Consider the following 22,560-nt stretch of genomic DNA (forward strand, 5'->3'; position numbering starts at 1 on the left):
AGACCTTTGCTAATGCACTGATGATTAATAAGGTCAGGATTGTATCTTGCCTCCATGATGTTGTTGAGTAGCATGTTAGTTCGTAATGCAATAAATATAATAATAATCCTTGCATTTGATTCAGCGCCTTATCACATCTTCGAGACGTCTCAAAGCCCTTCACTGAATATACTGTAAAGTGACTGTATATTTTGTGGGCAAAATCCAATAATAATGAATAAATAATTAACCAATAAAGTTAATTATTTATCTACCCTCGCCCACCAATATTCAACAGATTTTTCAACAGCTTTGTTGAAAGGGTTTTATCCCAATTTTGACCATCATAATTCGGACTTTTTGAGTTCACAAGTCGAGGCTGATACGCTAATACAGTGCTGGGGGAAGCATTGCATTGTCAGAAGTACCATCCGTTAGATGGGACAGTAAACCAAGGTCCCTTTTGCCTGTTCAGGTGGACATTAAAGGCCCCGTGACACTATTTGAAGAGGAGTTTCTGCTGGTGACCAGGCCATCAATCCTCCAGATGAAAAAAAGGTCATTTGCTTCATGGCTGTCTATGGAACCTCCCCCGCATAAATTGCTGCTGCATTCTCCGACAGATAAATAGTCACTAAACTTTACAGAAAAGCCTCTGTGAAGCATTATGACGTGAAGAGGCACTGTATCAAATGGAAGGATTTGACGATTCTTAAGATCCCACCAAAGGCCATAAAATGGATCTGAGGGCTTGAAAAGATCCAAAGCAACCATCAGAACTCTGCACAGCTTCATACAAATACATTGAGCCTAAAATGTTGTTTTACATTTTAAAATAGATCTCTTCTCACATTATTAAAGGGAGTCATTTATTTGACGTGACGAATGTTAAAGCTCCAGTGACGCCTTTCCTCATTTACAGCTGGGAGCTAACAATGCTAACTTCTGAGCAAATGCAGTCCTCATGCAACAAAGCTCTAAAGATCACAAGATCAGTTCGGATGAAGAAAGCCCTTCTGCCCTATCTTCTCGGCGTTCCCGAATACTCGCTCTACCGTCTTCCCATCACAATATCAAGCTGTTTTTTAAATGAGTACGTCATCCTGATCTTTGCTGGCAACCTGTTCCAGTCATTAAATAAATACTTTCTGGATTCTGCCCTGAAGCTCCCCCTTTTGCCACACTAAGCTGCGGTCTTGTTCTACTGTGTTGACGCATGCAAAAGTATCAGGCAGTAGAAAACAATTTCAACCCTTACTCCTGAGTTGAGTCTTTGCGACTTGTAGTAGCCGTGGAACAAAGACCAGATGTTCGTAGTTTTCAGCACTCAGCATGATATCCGCTGCAAGAACTCAGTCTAAAGGGATTATCCAAGGAAGGCTCGTAAAAGCCAAGTGACTTCCACCGGCATCTGGTATTCCCCATTAAATAATTTTATTCAAACAATTGGAGCTCTTGTGTCTTGATTGCTTGATTCTTGAACATGGTGCTGCGTAACCAGGTTGACTGTAGCTGGTTATGTTCTCATTTGCCAAGTACCATGAAGAATTGACAAGTGACTGTCTCATTTCCTCCCCCTCCTCCCCCTCGGTATCAGTCCCCAAGGTGAATGACAGCTAAAAACGTGACTGGATCACACACAGTGTCACGCGCTCTCAAGTCTGGTCCTGATATGCACTTCTACATCTTTCATGAGATTCGTTGTCTGTTCGCTGCTCACACTGCCCGATGTGGCTTTGCTATCGGTTGCCATGACACAGCAAGCTACCAACGTGGAAAGCAACGACTGGAAACCTAAGACACATTGATTTGGGGTTTTAAATGTTAAAAGCACAGACCAAAAAATAAACTGTGGTCGATTTCAATTTGTGACTCGAGGACCTGCCTCTTTCAGAAGGCTACAGATGGAATTTAGTGAGCTTTCTCTGCGAGTTCATGGCAAAAGTGCATGGCAGTAGGGGGTTCAAACCTCTGGAGATATAACAGCAGCTTTGATTTTTTTTTCCCAATCTTCGCTGGTTATTGCAGTGGATCGACCTCATTCTTTTTTTTAAAAAAAGCTGCAAGCTATCTTGTTCATTACGCACCTCTCTTTGCCATTCACACAAGTAACGCACAGAGAATGTAATCCCATAACTCAACCCTTGCCACAACGAGAATAATATTCCTTGCAGTTGATATAGCGCCTCATCACGTCTCCGAGACGCCTCAAAGCCGTCTCACAGAATATACCGTAAAGTGAAATGACTGTCTATCTTGTGGGCAAAATATTTTGTAGGTTAGATCACAAGCTGGAGATCGAACCTACACGATACCAGTGATCTCCTGCGAGGAGAGTGAATCTTTCAGATCTGGTTGCCTCCATTTGGAGACTAGACAAAGCAAATTTGTTCACATAAAGCACTTACACTTGCAATTTATTGATGCCATCTGAATCCATTCACAGGCTATTGCAACCGGAGATCATCGAGTACTAATAAAGACACCAGTAAGTCATGTAAGCAGTTTATTTCTTTATATTGTGCACTCAGTGACATGCAGATAAAGCGACAATATATATTTTGTTATTTACTGAGCATTGGACATACCTAGTTTCTGCTGTTTAGGTGCTTTCCGCTCAGTAAATGTACCTATGATCATGCAACGGTTAAGGGCCATAAATGCCAATCACAAATCAAGCTCACAAAATACTGCACATGCTGGAAAGATAAAGCAATGCCTATTTTCCTTCTCCTGGAAAATGAATACCGGACGGACTTAGCGTGTTGGTGAGACAAACTAAACTTGCCTCATACGAAGCAAGTGGATGTGAGTGACAAGCAGCAGGGAATCTTTTGAACTGAAAACCAAACACAAATATAATTTGAACTCAGTATCAAAATAAGCCTTGCATTCGATAACGTGAGGATAACGTCGCAAATGTCTCAAAGCACTTCATAAATCTTGTTAACTGTGCAGTGAGCGTGTGGTTTGGGAGGCGAAAATATGAGTCAATAATACAAAAAGGAACGTTGAAGCTCATACCGCTTCAAAACTAAATAATACAGTAATAGTAATCCTCATATTTGGTATAGTGGCTTTCAAGTTGAAAGGCAGCCTCAAAGGACATCGCTGCTTGCTTGTGGGCGAACGCAGAAGTTAACTTGCGCACAGCATTATCCCATGAACAGTCATGACGTGAATGACTAATTTTTATTTGAGGGATTGTTGGCCAGGACACAGGCAGAACCTGCCTTCTCTTTTAGAATAGTGTCACGAGATCTTTTAACATCCATCTGAAGAAGCAGACCGGACCTCGTTTTTTTTGTCTCATCACGAAGGATGGCACATCTGACAATGCAAAACCCCACCACCCCCAAGACTGCATTGGAATGTCATCTTAGCCTACGGGTTCCCGATGTGGGATTTGAACCGACAACCTTCTGACTCAGAGGCAAAAGTGCTACCACTGAGCCAAGCCGACACACAGCAAGCATAACCCCAGCATTCCTCTGGAGTCCTGATATGGGGCTCAAAGGGCTTGAACCCACAACCTTCTGACTCAGTACTTTGAAAGCTGCCCTAGTTATAACTGAGTTTGCTTGAAAACAACATTATTTTTGAACAAACCTTGGATGAGAATAGCGGAGATTTAATTATTCATTTGATGAATTAAGTTTTATTTGTAATAGGATCAAGAATGTTTTCTTTAAGAACAAGCCTAACTTCCAGTGCGTTGCTAGAATTTGCTACCATATCTGTGACAGATTCTGGGTGTCGGATTCATTCAAACCCACAAAGCCTTGGTCCCGAAATCTACAACTTAAATCTTTCCCCTCCCCGCACAGATTTGCGTTTTATCTTAAACCTAGGCTGGAGCTTGCAGCCCAATTTGGTCACATATGAATGATTTCCCTCCAGCAAAGCGTTCGTTCATAGGCAATCAGCAGTCGGCCAACTGAAATAGCAATGCTAACTCCATCGGGGGAAGCCTATCTGTGCTTGTCTGGCTCCTGAAATTTCTACATGCTGGGTTCACACAGCAAGATAAGAGATTTCATCAATTCAGACTGAATCAATTGAAGTAATGGAAAATATTTTAATACCACGATGGCTGCTGTGGAAACCATTCATAATTGCATATATTCTGTGATCAGATCAGCTTCAATTTTATTATAGAGCAATTTATGACCCTCAAATCATTCTGCATAAGACTTCCCCCTCTTCCCCCCCACACCCACAGACATTCTCCAACATGACAGGCATCCGACCCAACAAGCTACTGAAGACATACACTCGCTAAAGCTTCAGTCGCTCAGAACTTTAGTCGGCGGACTCAAAAGAGCTGGGTCAGTGCTTAGACTTTGGCTAGGCAACAGATGGAACAACCACAACAACTTGCATTTACATAGTGCCCTTCAAGCCAGACGGAGTCTCGGAGCACTTAATGATGCAAGGTCTTCTATTGTCGCCCACAAAAAAAATTCACGTTAACAGTATATTTTGTGAAGCTCTTCGAGAAGTCTCGAAGACGTGATAAGGCGCTGTATCAAATACAAGGATTTTCTTTTCAGTCTGTGGAGGGGCAGAAGAGCAGTCGCCACAGCTTCTGAAGAAGGAGATTGAGCCAAAGAGCCTTGGAAACCATTTGCAATTGTCCTGGAAATAATTGTGATGGGCAGCATGATTACGTGCAATGCTCATGTCCCCTACTTGAGGTCTGATTAAGCGGGCAGCAAGAGGGTGCCAAGCTGTGAAAATAAATGTTGGTCGACTAGCGAGATATTTCAATTTGATTTGTCGTATTTCAGGAGGGCTTTACAGCTGGCATTTAAAACAGATTACAGATATCTCTTTGCCCCTTTGCTAATTCAATCAGAAAATACTGTATTCGTGTTCACTCCGAAGCTTTATTTATTAACAAGCTCTGGCCTTTCCTGACTTAATGTCCCATGTCAATTCACAACATTTCAGAAATTGGATCTCACTTGCTTGCATGCTTCTTCCAATATTCCCCCTGAGAGCCTTCGCTGTAGTGAAGGGCCACATGTCTTTATTAACAAGTGTTGTGCAATTTTTTGGTTTAAAAACGAATCTTATGGAGGATATAAACCATGTAACAACAACAACAACGACTTACACGTACGGTAGCGTCTCAGAGCGCTTAACATTGGCGGAGCCTGATGTAAAAGAAAAATCAATGTGTCCCTTCCAAAAATAAAACACTCCATGGAGATTCCTTAAATTGTCTGTTGCTACCATTAAGCATAGGTTATTATTATTATTAATAACATTAGTGATCAAACAGGATGATCAAACTTGGCCTGGGTATCGATGAGGAAGACTTATTTGTAGAGATGCCACCATTAGAAGATGATGATTGATGATAACGATGGTGTACGGCGAATGGAAGAATTCGACTGAATTAACCAACATATCCTGTTTCGAATATATAATAATCCTTGCAATTCGACTGTAGCTCCTCAACCCATCTTCGAAATGACTCAAAGCAAATAACAGTATTTATTGCAAAGTGTTGCGACTGCGTATTTTGTAGATGAATGAGGTACCCAATTTGTGTCACACCGACATCTTTCCATCCGCTCCCTCCCCCCCCAGTCACCTTTTTATTTTTGCTTTCTCCAAAATAGCCTCAGTGGACAACATTGCCAGCAACACACTTCATTCACAAGTGAGAGAGGGGGAGCACCAGACCCCGCCATTAAGCAATGAAGTGGGAATGGTTCCAAACCATTACAAGGTGTAAGCATGCCAGATGCCAAATCGCTTTGCTTTATAATGTGCTTAAGCTTTCGTCTGCTGTGCCTATGAAATTGCCGCACTTCGGGGTATAATGGTGATTGGACTTGTGCTACAGGCCTCGCTAAATATATAATCAAGACTGAACTTTTACAATACTTTAGAACGACTGTGGAACAGGAGACCCCCCACACGGTCTGTTTATAATTTTATCTAAAACAATTAAATATCTAATATCATAAAACTCTTTATGTGTTCTCTTGGTTCTGGCAGCATACACGCTCTCACTTTCTCTTAAGGCCAGCCTCCCTCTATTCTCAATTCCACGCCACTTTGCTCGGTCTGTAAAGCGCTTTGGACGTTCGTCTGCAGGAATTGCAAGTAGTTGTGGTGGTCTGGTCTTCCTATCCGCACTAGTCTTTATTCTCTCTCCATCTGCCTCAGTCATTCGCACTTCCTACTGTTAGTCTCTTGCTGATTATGTGCACATTTTGTTTCACTGGCTTATGGGGAAATTTGCAGAACTATGGGGTGCAAGGGTGGTAGTGAGATTAGTTGGTAGCTCTTTCAAAGAGCGGGCACAGGCAAGATGGGCCAAATGGCCTCCTTCTATGATTCTGCCGGTCATTGCTCAGGTTCATAGATGAAGATGATAGATAGCCCCAACTTGGGACAGAAAATCTCCAAAGGTCCATGCCTAATAATAATAATAATCCTTGCATTTGTTATAGCGCTTTATCGTGTCTTCGAGACGGCTCAAAGCACTTCACAGAATATAATGTAAAGTGAATTGACTGTGTTTTGTGGGTGAAATATATACAATCATCGTGCACAATAAAAAAGTAATGGCTATCCCAACGCAATGCCACTTCTTAATTTGTTATGAATGAATGCTCAAGCTGTCTCATAAAGTATTGAATATGACAGATGGAAACATTAGTGCACCTCATTAGACCGGGAGCTATTTTCTGCTGCCGTTCTCTCACCCGTCACGATTCCAAGGCTGGTAGTACATCCAGGCTTTGAAATGCTGAACCACAAAGCGAGTCTCTCTCCGGTTCCTTCACATCAAATCCAATTTTGAATGAATATTAAAGGGCAACTTCGGCCTCCCAAAAACCAAAACCACCTGCTTTTCTCATTCGTCCCTACAGTTTCACTGAAGGTAAACATGGCTGGAACCAACCGACCACAGCAGCAATCATTTACTCCATCGATTACTGAAGGAATCAGTGGAAATCTACAACTTGCTGATTAATTGTCTTGCAGGTTAACGTGTCAATATCACACAAAGGAATCTCAGCCGGTGCAGACTGTGTTTCAGACAGGCGTGCAACTGCAATCGTGCTAAGATTACGAGTACTTCTCTGCATCTGTTCAGTTACTGGTATTAAATCATTAAACGGCCAGATTTTCGAGATGAGGGAATCTTCCTTACCCTTCCCCCCTCACTCCAACATTCGACTTTATCAGCCCTGATGAACCACAATTAGCACTTTCTATGGCCGCAGAGGCTGGGTTTATGTGTGCTGCTTTATAATAATCCTTATATAATAATCCTCGCATTTGATATAATGCCTTATCATGTCTTTGAGATGTCTCAAAGCGCGTCACACAATTAAAGAAAGTGAATTGACTGTATATTTTGTGGGTGAAAATGCGGCAGCCTTTACTCCAGCGACGTCACACCTTGTAACCTCTGGGTGCAGAGAGCCATTAGCTATAAATATTGATCATTGCAGAGGCTTCTGATTGAATTCCTGCAGGTTTGAATCATTGAATATTAGCCGTCTCTGGGGTTATCAATTCGGAACGCAGACAGAGGCCAAGGTTACACTGTTTAGCTTCCTTCTTTACACAACCGTCAAAATTATTATTGCCTCAAAATGACGTCCTCCGCAAAACGTGCCCGGCTTCACCTATGCCATTTCGTACCTGTTTCCGCCCCAAGAGCACTGCTCAGCTGCAGAGCTGAGGAACATTTAATTTGATTTACTATCTGCTGTCCCGGGAAAGAACAGTTTTCAGAAAATAAATGTTAGACAAGAGGTTTATCAGCAGTTGGCTGTCCCTTTTCCCCTCATAAGATTCATCATTTGAGGCTCCCACACTGGAGGTTTTCTGTTTAAGAATAACCTTTCATACCACACTTATGAACTTCAGAATAATGATGCACGACCACTGTGATATGACTCAATTACCCAACAATGACTCACACAACCTACAGCAGACATGTCCCAACGACACGCACAGCACTGCTTTCAATCACTGCAACCAGAGCTCAAGGCTGACATTTATTTGCCTCCGTGCATCTGCAGCCCAAGCCCATTCCCCCCACAATCTTTCTCTACATCGTTCCATTGCAAGCAAAATGCACACACTCTAGGTGTAGAGTGACCAGACTCTCCTCCATTACCATGCATAAGCATGAAGTCTGGGGGGAAATACAATATAGAGCAGACAGCTCCAGGGCACAAGGTAACGTAGAACAGCACAGTGGGGGTGACCAGCCTCCTGGGCTGAATTTTCTACTGCTTTAAAGGTCCTATGCTTCCAGCTGAAGGATTTGCTTCAGTACATTACAGTAAACCTTTTGATGCAACACCCACAATGTCAAACCGGGTGCAAGTGTTTCACGGGGAATTGCTGTCAAGGCAGCGACCTTGTATTTGTGCGCAATCTACTTGACCCTGTCATCAATACCATCAGAGATTTCCAGAACAAGGTGCTGCAAGTAATAATAACAATCCTTGCATTTGATGCAGCGCCTTATCGTCTCAAAGCGTTTCACAGGATACACTGTCAAGTGGAGCGACTATGTATTTTGTGGGCGAAACACGGCAGCCAGTTTGAGCACAGCAGTGCCCCAACAGGCAGTCGTGGAGTGAGTGACCAATTTTATTTGGGGGAATGTCGACCAGGACACCGGGAGAAATTCCCTTCTCTTTTCCAGTCGTGCCATGGAATCTTTAGCGTCCATCTGAACAGACAGACATCCGGTTTACCGTTTCATCCAATGGACAGCACCTGCGGCAAATCAACACCCGACCCCAGCACTGCATTGGAGTATCATCAGGATTTAGACTTGTCCACTAGGGGCAGTGCACCATGACAGCAGCACTCTCACCCAATGACGTCCTCCACTCGTCCTTCAATCAAGCTGTTTGCAGGTATTCCTCTGCACATTATTGTTGCAGCCCCACACGCCCGTTCTCGCTTAATCATACACCAATCTGCTGCACGGACTTCTTTATGCATAAATCCTTTGCTTCCTTCCAAACTCACCCGATGATGCATCTGTTCCCTTATCTCTTACACCCAAATCACTCAGCTTCTACAACTAGCTATTTTTCCACTGAACCTGATAAGCATCTCTGCAGAAACCTTATAATTCACTCCCAATAGACTGAAAAATATTTTTTTTTAAAAAAATTCCCTCTGGGACTTGCTAGTTGGTTTGATTGAAAGCTGCTTCCTTTCCTCTTTCTTACCCACTTGTGCATTGGAGCTATAATTTGACTGAACTATTTTCGGAACTGAATTAAAGTTCAGATAGTTGTCTCCGGTTAAATAAGTGAAGGATTAGTGCAAAAAATGATTGCGAATTGGAGTGCCGTATAAACAGTCAAGTACTGGAGACTCCACGTTATACTTGTTCTTCTCTTCCACTCATCCTTGCTTCTTGAGACACAAACATCTTCAACGGCCTGAATTCATCCAAGTCACACAACATTGCTCTGAATGAACCAAACCCTCAGCCACTGTGGGACTAAAAATATTATTATTATATTATTCGATCAAGCGGAGTACTCTAATTCATGTACTTTTTATACAAAAAAAAGGCACAGCATGCTGGCTTGTGCGTTAACTTGGGGTCAATCCTACTTTAAGTGTTAGTTAAAATTAGCTTAAAAAGAACCCAGTGAGTAAGTGAGCAAGTGACAATTTACTTTACATTAAATACTGATGATGCCACATGAACACCTTCATAAATGCCTAAAGTGAAGAAAAATTCAATAAAGAAAAATGTATTTGGTGTAGACAAAGGTCAGTCTGGATTGTGCATCGCTTGCTAGGATTTATATGGGAAAGATCTTATTTAACGGGGGGGGGGGGAGGGGCAAAAATTTCCAATTTCTGTCTGCTGGCTTACGCAGAGAAATGTCAACCAAGTAATGCTGCTCCAAGTTGCATCCCGGCAATCAGCTGAATTTGAGCCCGTAGCATGTCAGCATCCAAGTTATTTCAGCCCTCCAGCATGGCCCTAAAGTTAATACGCTAGATAAATCCACCAACTAAACACAAATAACCTGGATTACAAGTGTATCTTATAAAATGTCACTTACACAGCACAGCAACGAGGTCTCCACACAACACCATTCGTTTCATGTCAGCTAAATTGAATGGGTCAAAAGGCAAATGCAATTGCTCCAAGTTCAATTGTACATAGATTATGAATTAGACATCTTGTTGTTTTGGGGCCAATATTAAACAGGCTGTGTTTCTCAAGGCTGCTTTTAAATAACTCGTTTTGACCTTTCCCCCTCTGCGTTTATTGTGGCTGATAACTAGAAAGCTCTGCTTCCCTGTTTTCTGGCCCTATTTGCCTGCCTCCCAGCGTTCCATCATTCCAATTAGATGCGTTGTAGGAATCCCTACAACACACTGGGAAGCGACAGCTCACAAAGCACATCTTTCACCTTGTGCCACAGGAAGTCATGAAGACCCCTCAGCAGAGGGCAAGTGTCCACCTGTCTAAAGTACAGGTTACAAACCAAACAGGTCCGACCACAATGAGCATGGGGCATGTGGACCTCTGCTAATTCGGTAGGCAAGTAGCATGAAAGGCATCCATTCACTCCTTTCAAGCCCTTTAACTAACAGCTGATGATTGCTTGTACAGCGTGTTCCCGACCTGTGATATTGATGTTCTCCAGACTACACAGCTCGTAAGAAAAATACCATGGTAATTCCAATGTCTCCTGCTAATATTCTACCAATCTGTTAACAGGATTTATCAAGCATAGCCTTTCCTCCAGCAACATTGCAGTGCAATATTTTTTTTCCTGCACGGTGGTGGTTTTGCTCCCCCCGCTTTAGCCTGGCTCTTACACCTCTCTTGATTGTTCTCTCAGCTTCTAATCATCTCCCAAAGCCAGGATGATGTGCTCAATTCAATACAAAATTACATTAGTAGAGCGCCCTTCATGTCGGGAGGACGTCCCAAAGCGCTGGACAGTCAGGGAGTTGGTCCCCAAGCATGGGGGTTGGGATCGGGGAGGGTGGAGGTAGGAGGGTGGACGAAGGCGCAGTCGAAGAGGAGGGTTTTGAGCCGCGCCTTGAAGGAGGCAAGGGAGGGGCCGAGGCGAAGGGAATGTGGGATGGAGTTCGAAAGGGTGGGGGCAGAAAGGCTGAAGGCCCGACCGGCGAGGAGTAGACCACGGGCACGAAACCACAGCCTCCGCACCGTTAACGGGGGTGAGGTCGAAACCTTTTAAATACCATGCGACGCAACCGGCAGGGTGCGGAAAAAGGCCCGGGCGAGGCCGGGAATGCCGGCTCCACCAATCAGCAGCACTCACCAGCGAGGACAACAAGACGTCAGCCATGTAGACGAAGGCGGCTCCGAGCGTGAAGCCCACTCCCACGGGAAAGAATGCGAAGGCTCCGTAGCTCCCCGAGGTCTCGGCCATTTCAATAGCCGGTGCCAGTAGTGACCAGTAGGACGCAGCCAGCATAACCTTGAACACAGGAACATGACCATAATTACTCCGAGGCACAGCACTGCGTCTGACTGACTCTCCAGCGCCATGGGACGTCTGCCTAACGCGAAAGGCACTACACACGTGTAATATGCGGAGGCGGGTATTTTTCCGAAGTCCGAAGCAAATATATTTTTCAGCAATTTAAAGAAAAAAGACGTTTTTAAGAAAAAAAATAGCCGACTGTTCTCCGTGGCAACCTGACCACCCGATCGTTGGGACATTTTTCTTGCCCAAAAAAAGTCAAATATCCATCCATCAAAAAAAACATTTATTTTCACTTACCCTAAATATGTCTAAACAGATCATTTAATTCCTATAGTCCGACGCATCACCAACTAACCTATTGCATTTGTACATCACAAAACAAAACTCACTTCCTTACATTTCATGGCCACTGTCCTGTCCTAAGACATTTGGTCTCAGTCATTATCAGTTTCTTCTGAAATCGATCTGAATGTTTGCAACTATACAATATACAGTCAATTCACTTTACAGTACATTATGTGAAGCGCTTTGAGACGCCTCGAAGACTCGACAAGTCGCTATATCAAAAGCAAGAATTTTTATATTATTATCGTAATCATTGCATTTAATACAGCGCCTTTTATGTCAGAGGGACAACTCAAAGCTTCAAAGCATTTAGTGTAAAGTGCAGTGGCTGCGGAGTTTGTAGGTGAACGCAGATTACCGGTAAGTCTTTCTTTTAAACCATTTGTGGCTTGAAAGTTCAGAGCAGCGTCGAGAAGCTCAGCCTACCTCTTTCTCCCTCCCCCGAAAGCTACATATGGGGGAGGGGGGCAGTTCAATAATTCTGCAGCATTGATTAACACTCGATAAGCAAGAAATTCACATCCCATTTGCTTGCACTGCCGTATCAGTGATGGACCGTGGAGCCAAGATGTCTGGATGGTGAGAGAAACACAAAAGCAACCTACAATGCAGCCGTGCCATTAGTCTGGGTGCTTGAGATCAGATGCTTGAATTAGGCTGTGCTGAAGCAATTTCTGAGTTAATTAAGGATGTAAAGAAACAAAAATTACGTCTCGCAATTGCTTAAAATCTTCTCATTTCGAGTCGTTATTACATTTCCACAGACAGAGATGCGGATCAATTAGGTGCCTTTACATAATCCTGTCAAGCCCGATGCATGGCCGGGCTCCTTTGATGTCAGTCACGCTTTATGAGTTTTGACCTCTTAATCGCCAGCTAAGCTTTTACTCTACCGGCATTGTCGTGGCAGTCGCTGAAATTCATATCCATCTGGTTCGTAACTCGCTCGGACCCGAATTTGCAAAGATGAGAATTTGGAGCTGCTCTATTAACTTCACACAGGCTGCAGCACAAATCCCTTGTTACAAAGTAGGCTAAAAATCAAACCATCAAGGAAAGCACCCTGGCACCATCCGAGCGACTCCAATCAAGCAAGCTCAAGCTAAGCAAAACCACAAAGAGCTCTCCAAACCAGCAAACATCGCACACAAGATTGGTGCGGATGAAGAAGGCCCTTTTTTGATCAACATTTGATCTCATCCTTCCACAATACCCACCCCACTGTCCTCCCCTCAAAGCATTAAGAGCAGAGATGGGTGCGTGTGTGGAGCACGAGCCTTCAACTCAGAAGCTTAGATGAACTCGGTATAAACTCGGGTCAAATTCTCAGCCAGTTTACACATGTACTTTTACATGTCAAAAGAAAAAATGTGTCAAGTGGGTGGAAAGCGGAGGGAAAAGAAGGGCTCTGTTACTCTCTCCCCATGGGCAAGTCATCTAATCACATGGCAGCCATCAACCCGGTTGTGCCTACAAAAACAGTCACTACACTTGACCAAAATTACCTGTGAAGTATATTGAGATGTTTCAAAGTAAAAATGTTTATCTTTGTATGTGGATAACAATTTCTGTGCGCCACAGCAGGCAGAGAGGAAAATTGCCACTGTATTCAAAGATGGATAATAGCATCACTGGATTCTTTTTTCTTAGTATCAGCTCATGGGGTATGTGGGGAATGATGCTTAATGGACACTCAGATTTGGTGTCTTTGTTCGAAAGAGCTCAACATTAACCCTATCATTAAGCACAAGCTGCAAATAATGCTGCACTTTCATCACCAAACCTTTTTCACAGCCCCAGACATCAATACCACAACAATTTACGCTCCATTAATAGAAATTATTCTAGTTATTAGCCCATCCCGCCAGAAGAAAATGCAATGCACTCTTTGCTGGTGCACAATTTAACACAAAAGCCCTTTTTGCAACATTTTTTATATATATATATATTTACACACACAACAAAAAAGTTTTCAAGCACAATTCTTGAGTTATTATGTGCAGCCCTGCTAATAACACAATGGGGTCAAAATAACCTTTACTACGCTTCAATGATGTATATTTAATGAAACAATTTTTTAATGAATAAAGCAATTTTCTCTCGAGTTGATGAACGTTTTCTGAGTTGCAATGTCAATCACCTCAACCCCCATTGCGCCAACACAGTGTTGAATAAGTGCTGACGTGCACAGCAAATATCTAGTACTAACCGGCAGAAATATCATAGATACATATGATATTCAGCCCCTTCTCGAGCCAGTTCCGCGATTTTATAAGATCATGGCTGACCTATACCTCAAGCCCATTTGCCCGCCTTTGCACCATATCCTGACCTTAATATCCTGACCTAACAAATATTTATCTTCCTCCATCGTGAAATCTAATTTGATATCATCGAACCGAGGAGGCTAGCAGGCTTTTCTCACACAGAGCGCTATTGGAATGCTCTGCCTGAAATAACTACCGAGCCTAAGAGCAAAACAGCATCTAAAAGGTATCTGAATAAGTATTTGAAGAGGAATATAAATGTGTACTAAAAAAGATCAGGGAATCAGGATAAGAGTTGAAAGCCCGAGTGGAGGAATTTGCAAAATAATACTCGATGGGCCAAATGACAAAATATTGGATGTATATAATAATCCTTGCATTTGATATAGCGCCTTATCACGTCGTTGAGACGTCTTAAGTGTAACGATTGCATTCAATAGCTTGAAACACATATCATTCCAACAATCCCAAACAGGAGTGATGTGCATTGCAAGCTTACACATCCTGTACAATCCCTGTTTGTCAAATATTCAAACCGCAAGGCTACGAATCTCTATTTACACTTTTAACCATTTTAACATCTTAAAATAATGCGGGATATATCAGTGGCCAACTTCACCAGGTGAATTCTGGTTATGTTTGGTATATTTTTTTCATTGAAAGAATCGTGTTTGATTTTTTAAAAAAAAATAACGATATTATGCGATGCGGAGAAAGAGTAGAAAAATGAAATTAAAAATGTAGCAAAAAAAACTAGCTTAAGCAAATAAACTAGCGGAACAGACTCAACAAGCCGAAGGGTCTAATAATAATAATAATAATAATAATCCTTGCATTTGATATAGCGCTTTTCACGTCGGGAGGACGTCCCAAAGCGCTTAGAAAAAGGTCCTTTATGACATTAAGTTATGAAGTTTCAGGAAGCTAATTTGATATTATCAGGCATTGTAATCATTGCCACAAATAACACTACTGGATGGGAATGGTCCTATTAATAATAGTAATCCTTGCGTAATCCTTGCATTTGAAAGACTTCTCAAAGCGCTTCACAGAATATACTGTAAAGTGAACTGACTGTGTATTTTGTGAGGGGATCAAGTTGCAAAGCAATATAAGAGGGATTTACAGTCCATAATATAAAGAGGTTGAAGCGATATCAAACTCTACAGCTAAAATGGTTAAGCAAGCCATTTGAATTGCATTCTTTTACCAGCTTGAACTCCGTCTCAGCATCTTATTTTAATTGTGATTTGACTGTTTAGGACATTGGTTTTCAGGCAAACTGCTCGTCTCCAAGCTCTCTCGGTTCCTTGTGGAGTCAAATTGGTGAAGGGAGACAGATTTGTAGTGAGAGAAAAGACAGGTAACCACAGGCTGGTAAGTGGGAAAAGGATATTTTTCTCAGTGGGGTTTTGTAGCCATCTAATCATGAAGCTTAAGTGGCACCATAGACCATGAAAATCCGAGCTTGTGCACTTTAGGTTTAAGTGAGCCTTGAAATTAGTTTGTTGCCTTCAATTCAATTAAGAGTCTCTGCCAGTCTTTGGAATATGTACTTGAAAGTAAAATATTCCACGTTACTTTTATTACCATCACTCAGTGCGTTACTTTGATGTGGACTTTTTCCAACACAGTTTAGACTTGGAAGCGCAACTGCATCGAAAAGAACAAACAGCATCTCTGCCCGAAGGTACAATGGATCTTATTCCAGATCTTCCAGCAGAACATATATTCTCCATCCTTTGTACTTTGCAGAAACTACTCCCCGAATCTCCTCGTTATATCAATTTGAGTTACAAGGCTGGAAATCCACCGGTTTGGACGAGATGTGAAAGACAATTTTCGGGAGTTGATGAATCGTCATAGGATTGAGTTTAAGATGGGAGTTTAAAACCAACAGCTCTTTCTTATTTACTGAATAAAGATGCAGAAAGTTTGCAGCACATTTTACCCACTGTGCTTGTGCTGTTTCACGAGTCATTACTGACTGTTATTCAGGGAGGAACAAAAGGACTTAGCGGAATTAAACATGCACGCACCTGGATGAAATATGCTAAATAATAATTGAATCTGAATTTCAAACGCAATAATGAACGGAAATACTTTGCTATTTACGATTCCCCTCTTCCTGCCCCACCAAGTCTCTGCCCCATGGGAGATACTGTACTGCAGAGACACTTGGTACTTTGCCCCGAGGTTGAAGGGAGGACAGATTAGGAATCAAGTCACGCAACCTCTGGGCGTCTGTCGGCACTGAGTCGTAGAGCAGCATTAGCGAAGTCCTGGAGACCTCTTGCCTACCAGGCCTGTCAGCCAGGGTATGGCTCCTGCTGCCTGGGAAGACCAAAGAAAGAGCGAGGGGAAGCGGAATCATAAAAACTAAAGTGGTTGCAGTCACACCGAACGCAATCGTCGGAAACACTTTGAAATCACGTTTCTAGTGAAATTATGCAAGGGAATTCAGGGAAAAGGATGACCTTTTTCCCCCCATTGTGGGCACCCAGGGTCAGTGTCAAGTACCACCTCCAGTTTAGGTCTAACATCTCCATTTGCAGAGGAAAGCTCTCCCTGTTCTGCTCGCGCTAAGCAGCTAGAAATGTTAGCAACGGCAACAAAGATTAAGGCCAAGAAGGCATTTCATACACATAAATCATTCATCATTACTGCAAAGAAATGGGCCATTCAATTCGCTAGTGGTTTCCCTCCATCCAAACCACCTCTCCTTTAACCCCACTCTCTCCTGCTCGTTTCTCATACAACCTTTATGTGTACACAACGCGATTAAATGTGGCCGTTTCACCCACAAAATATCACTCAGTTAATTCACTTTACAGTATAATAAAGTCCATTTGAAGTGCGGTCAACGAGCAAGTGAAGGGGATGATTTTAAATGGAAACCTCGGCCCCATGCACAAACCTGAGCACAACTTCGTACTCTCATTACAAAGAGATTTTCAGGAAACAAATTGTTCTTTTCACAGGAAAACTGCTTAAAACAGCTACTTTATGGATTGGAAAAAGTTAAACTGTTAAACTTGTACAAATGAGAACAAAAGAAGTTTCAGTATCCATGCCCTTCCAGAACAAATATTGGGAACGTTGTGAACATCAAACTAAGGAACTATGAAAAAGCTGAAACTGATGTCAGCCCCAGTACGGATGGAGCTTCAACGGAACAATGTTATTATCCAGCATTGCTTGTTCAGAGCAACTTTGTCAAATCATGTTCTTAAGAGCTGAAAAGACTTGTGTGCCAATGGGGTTGATGACCTTTAACGGTTACCATAGGGCCTTTGAAGGATCAGAAACAACATCCCTCAAAAGTTATTGGAATACTTGTGCCATCTGCGTAGCTATGTATTGAGAGTCCATTCTAGTACCTGTATGGGATTGGGATTGATAGAAGTACTCAACATATATAGACCAATGCAGTTACTGCAATGTACCCAGTGGACACCTAATCCAACCCTAACTAAACACATCCGAGATGCCAGTTTTGAAAATCAGCTTCTTAAAACTGCTAGATACTAAAGGAAGAAAGGTTTACTGAAGCACAGCTGATTGGTACATTTTGGTACTATTTGGCACATGTCCATAATTTGCTTTTAGGGTCACCAGTTTCATAGTTAGCAAGTCGCTGTGAAACAGGATGGTCACGGACACGTCAGCATAACGTTTCCAGCTGCATTTGCGGTCTAACCGTTCGCACTCTTCCGTTCCTATAGAATCCTACTACTTCTGCTTCTAATGTGCCCACCTGGTACCCATCCCATCACCTTCCCACGGACACCAACATCCTCCATCGTGTAGGGGGCTGAGATGTGTTCCATCAGCACATCAGTTTAGCGCTTTACCAATGGCTGAGGGAAGCCTGATAACTAAAAGGTTTGGTCAAGTGTGTTGACTTCAAGTAATCGGAAGTCTACACACACTGAACAAAATGAACATACTCTAATGTGACAATATACTTCTTGTACGATACCTCACATCAAATTGCTGCCACTTTGAACTCACTCACATCAGGAAAAATTACATTTGTATAGCGCCTTTCACGTTGAGAGGACGTCCCAAGGCGTTGGACAGTGTACAGCATTTCAGACCCGAGCTGGGATCGGGAGAGGGGTGGGGGGGGAAGAGGTGTGACCGATGGCATAACAATTTATATTTATAAATATAAATTTATTTATAAAGATGGCATAATAAGATGAGCAATAATAAGGATACAGCATATGGCCACAGGGTAATTTTAACAGAGCTGTTGAATACTACTTTATATACTTACCCCTGCCGCAAACCCAAGACTTCCATCAAGTATTCGTTTCTGTACGAGAGAGAGAGAAAAAAAAGAATCAAATTAAAGGTATAATGTATTTACAACAGCTCTAAACATTCACCTCTCATTTCCAACTGCATGACCATAAAGAAGTCAATGAAACTGCCTCCCAGTTTTCAAGGCACCCCACAGAAATGTACTGACAATACTGTGGTAAAGACAAAGCTGTTCAGTTCCCCACACCGACTCTCTCCAACAATTTCCACCCCAATCCTGGAAGTATCGCATCTTAAGAAATGGTGCTCTATATTGTAGAGTTCCAGATGAGAAATACTTTCAAACATTGCTACATTCCAGCAGCTAATTACTGTGCAATTAACTAAGAATTAATTGAGCGTATGGCATTTACCAGATGGTAATCTAAAAGTGCAAGGGATGAGGTTTGGAAGTGTCAAAAAACACTGGAGCTTTCTTTCTTTCTTCTTTCTTCTCTAATAATTTACACGTAATTGTCGAGACTAGACTACAGCCTTGAAGTCAGTCCTTAGCATCAATTACATATAAGAAACCATGTTATTTTACATGGAGGCTATTTCCTCCATGCTGCTGGCAGTTTATGATGAGCCGGCATCCTTAATGCTTGACAATCGCATCGTGAGAATATTGCATGGTGAGAATACCATCAGGATATTTAAGAGCAAACTTGATGCATTCATGAGGGAGAAGGGAAGAGAGGGGCATAGGGGGAAAGGATTAGGAGGTGTGGAAGCTTGTGTGAAGTATAAACACTGCTGGACTCGTTGGACTAAATGGCCTGTTTCTGTGCTATAACATCCTTTCTAATTCTGTGCATGTTTATCAGGAATTAATATGCAATTTGTCGCTGGGGAAACTCCACCACCTATAGTATATAACGAACTGTAACACACCACTTTGATGTAACAACGTTTTAATAAATTATTCTGAATGCAACACATATTAATGGGATACCTACGTAACCTCTACGGGTGGGAAAACATGTTTTTTTTTAATATGTCCCTCTCCAAACTAAAAAAAAAATGTGTATTTGTTTAAAGCTAGAATCTAAACACTGGAGCCATACCATTAACAGGAACTACTTGAGTTTCCAGCAACTTGTAAGACAGAAATTATTCAAGCACCGAAACTGTAGGAGAAAATCTTTCAGATATGTATTCGTTTCACCTTTTACTTACTGCCTCCCACTTACAAAGTTCTAGTTACAGCAGTTACCTCCTGCCTTAGAGGAAAACACACAATGTCAACATAATACATCAACAACAGGATATACACGAGGATATGGTGCCCTATAGAAAATCTATCAAGCAGTTACCATGTGTCAACATAACTCCAGGGTCATCATTATGTTTGCTGAAAGTGGTTTATGTTCCAAAATCCACTGCTATCCCAATTTGTACTTTGCTGAGAAAGTTAATTTTCCACTAAACACCTCAGATTTACACTTCCTTTCACACGCCCACCGTGGTCTCCCCCATCACTCCAATATCCACGATCAAAAGGACAGGTCCCTTCATTCACTGCTGCTCCACAACCAGCCACAAGAAAGTACAGCCGAGGGTCCCTCTTTCTCCAATTTCCCATCACCGAGGGATGCACCCAACCTCTTCACAAATGTCTGAGATTCTGAGTTCATCATTTCAGTTGGCAAACTGAAACAGAAAGGAGCGCTCGCAAAAATAAAGAGAGGGGAGCAAAACCAGGGGAGGACATACTTAAAGTCAAGGAGATGTATTGCAGAAGTACATCCAAGCAAACTGGAAGAAACTATCAAGTGGCAGAATAGGGATGATAAGGCCAGTTTGGGCCTCAAAAGACATCAGCAGAATTGCTTAATACCTTTAAGTCACTCTACACTTCTTGATGATCTAGATGTTGCTTCAGCCCTACCATAAACCCCGTGTAACCATGTAGCTGTGTAACCACGTAGCATAAACCTTGGAGTGCAAAGCATGGTCTCTGCAGCTGAAGTACCGCTTCAGGAGCAAATACGAGCGAGACATCGATATTGCTGTACAAGGGCACTTCGACATTAATAATTTATTTAGAACGTTATGCAAGACCATTGAGCACTGCAAGACTGTCTTTTGCATCATCGTGCATTCCCTAAATTCTATACAACCGTCACTAAGAATTCAGAAATTTAAAGTCCAGACAAGCAACTCATTCATACTTTTTTGCGCCAGGAGCAGAAACGATTCTGCCAAACATCGAGACCAAGGAAATAATTTAATAATAACAATCCTTGCGTTTGATATAGCAGCTTATCACGTCGTCGAGACGTCTCAAAGTGTTTCACAAGTGAATTGACTGTGTATTCTGTGAGCTAAACGCAGCAGCCAGTTGCGCATAGCAATGTCCCACAAACAGCCATGGAGTAATCAATTTTATTGAGGAACGTAAGAATTTACGAGGCGAAACGAGACCAATTTGCCTTTCACCATCCTGGCAGTCGCTTGACACCTCGTGTTATTTGGGGGTTTGTTGGCCAGTGGACATTGGGCCAGAGAGATAGTACCATTTTCGAAGAGTACCAGGGGATCTTTATCATCCACCCGAACAGGCGGACGGGAACCCGGGTTTAACGTCTCATTCAAAGGACAGCACCTGCCACAATGCAACATACCCCCCGCCGCCCCACCACCACCACCACCGACGCCACCGCACCCCCACACCCCCTCCAGCACCTCACTGGAGAATGTCAGCTTAGACTTATGTGATTCCAACTTCCCAACATGGAGGGTGGGTGTGGAGAGGGGGGGTGTGGAGGGTGGGGTTGGGGGTGTGTGGGGGTGTGGAGGGTGGGGTTGGGGGTGTGTGGAGGGTGGGGTTGCGGGTGGGGTGTGGAGTGTGGGGTTGGTGGGGGTGTGGAGGGTGGGGTTGGGGATGGGATGGGGTTGGTGGGGGTGTGGAGGGTGGGGTTGGGGATGGGATGGGGGTGTGTGTGGAGGGTGGGGTTGGGGGGATGTGGGGGAGTGTGGAGGGTGGGGTTGGTGGGGGTGTGGAGGGTGGGGTTGGTGGGGGTGTGGAGGGTGGGGTTGGGGATGGGATGGGGTTGGTGGGGGTGTGGAGGGTGGGGTTGGGGATGGGATGGGGGTGTGTGTGGAGGGTGGGGTTGGGGGGGATGTGGGGGAGTGTGGAGGGTGGGGTTGGTGGGGGTGTGGAGGGTGGGGTTGGGGGGGTGGGAGTGTGTGGAGTGTGGGGTTAGAGGGATGTGGGGGGGTGTGGGGGTGGGGTTGGGGGGGTTGGGTTGGGGGGGGGTGGGGTGGGTGTGGAGGGTGGGGTTGGGGGGGATGTGGGGGAGTGTGGAGGGTGGGGTTGGGGGGTGGGGTGGGTGTGGAGGGTGGGGTGGGGGGGGATGTGGGGGAGTGTGGAGGGTGGGGTTGGGGGGTTGGGTTGGGGGGGGGTGGGGTGGGTGTGGAGGGTGGGGTTGGGGATGGTATGTGGGGTGGTGGGGGGGGGGGTCTTGAACCCACAGCCCTCTGGCCCAGGAGGCGGGCCAGGTTGGCACACCGGCCAAGCGGCTGCACAGCCCTCTGGCACCAACCTGCCCGCTGGAGAATATGAACACCAAGGCAGCTCCCGCGGCGGTGACAGCCCAGGTCAGGAGGGTCCCGAGGAGGCTCTGAAACACCGGGTGGGATCCCTCGATCATGTCTGCCCGTCCGGTGGGGGTGCGGGTGTGGGGGTGCGGGTGGGGGGGGGTGTGGGGGTCAGTGCTCGACCACCAACCACTCTGAGCCTCAGCCGCTCGGGCTCCAGCGTTCACTTCCGCATCCAAGTGGGGGGACACGTGTCGGGAGGGGGCGGGGTCGGCAGCGCTAGCCCCGCCCCCCACCGGCCTCTCATTGGGCGATCGCTGCCCGCGTCCTCCAATCGGAGCGCGGTCGGGGCGGGACGCGAGCCGGGATTGGTGGTCGGCGCCCGTCGGTCAACCGTCACCTTGTATCCCTTTCACAGCTGACTGAGAGGTCCCCATTAAGTCCACCTGCCCCAGTGGGAGCCATTGGGGGGCTGATTGGGGGGCTGATTGGTTCTGGGGTGGGGTGGATGGGTGGGGGGGGCGGCGATGGCCACCACGGGCTTCGGGTCGCACTTGACGAAGGGCGTTTCGATCTCCGCGACGTCTCCGAGCGCCCGACGGGGGCCGTCGCCCTGACGTGCCCCGCGC

The 22,560-nt window shown here is 44.3% G+C and overlaps 1 protein-coding gene across 1 annotated transcript in view; it reads right to left on the reverse strand.

Annotated features, from left to right (window-relative positions):
- Positions 1 to 22,046, reverse strand: part of LOC103175539 (zinc transporter ZIP11) — a 171,900-nt gene extending 149,854 nt beyond the window's left edge. The window contains exons 1-3 of the mRNA XM_042342563.1: positions 21,937 to 22,046; positions 18,363 to 18,401; positions 11,301 to 11,459 (exon numbers count right to left, since the gene is read on the reverse strand). Coding sequence (XP_042198497.1) covers positions 11,301 to 11,459; positions 18,363 to 18,401; positions 21,937 to 22,044 — 306 coding nt within the window. The 5' untranslated portion in view covers positions 22,045 to 22,046. The remainder of the gene's footprint in view (positions 1 to 11,300; positions 11,460 to 18,362; positions 18,402 to 21,936) is intronic.
- Between the last annotated feature and the right edge of the window lie 514 nt (positions 22,047 to 22,560).

Source organism: Callorhinchus milii, unplaced genomic scaffold (genome assembly GCF_018977255.1).
Source record: "Callorhinchus milii isolate IMCB2004 unplaced genomic scaffold, IMCB_Cmil_1.0 Scaffold20, whole genome shotgun sequence".
Lineage (NCBI taxonomy): Eukaryota > Metazoa > Chordata > Chondrichthyes > Chimaeriformes > Callorhinchidae > Callorhinchus > Callorhinchus milii.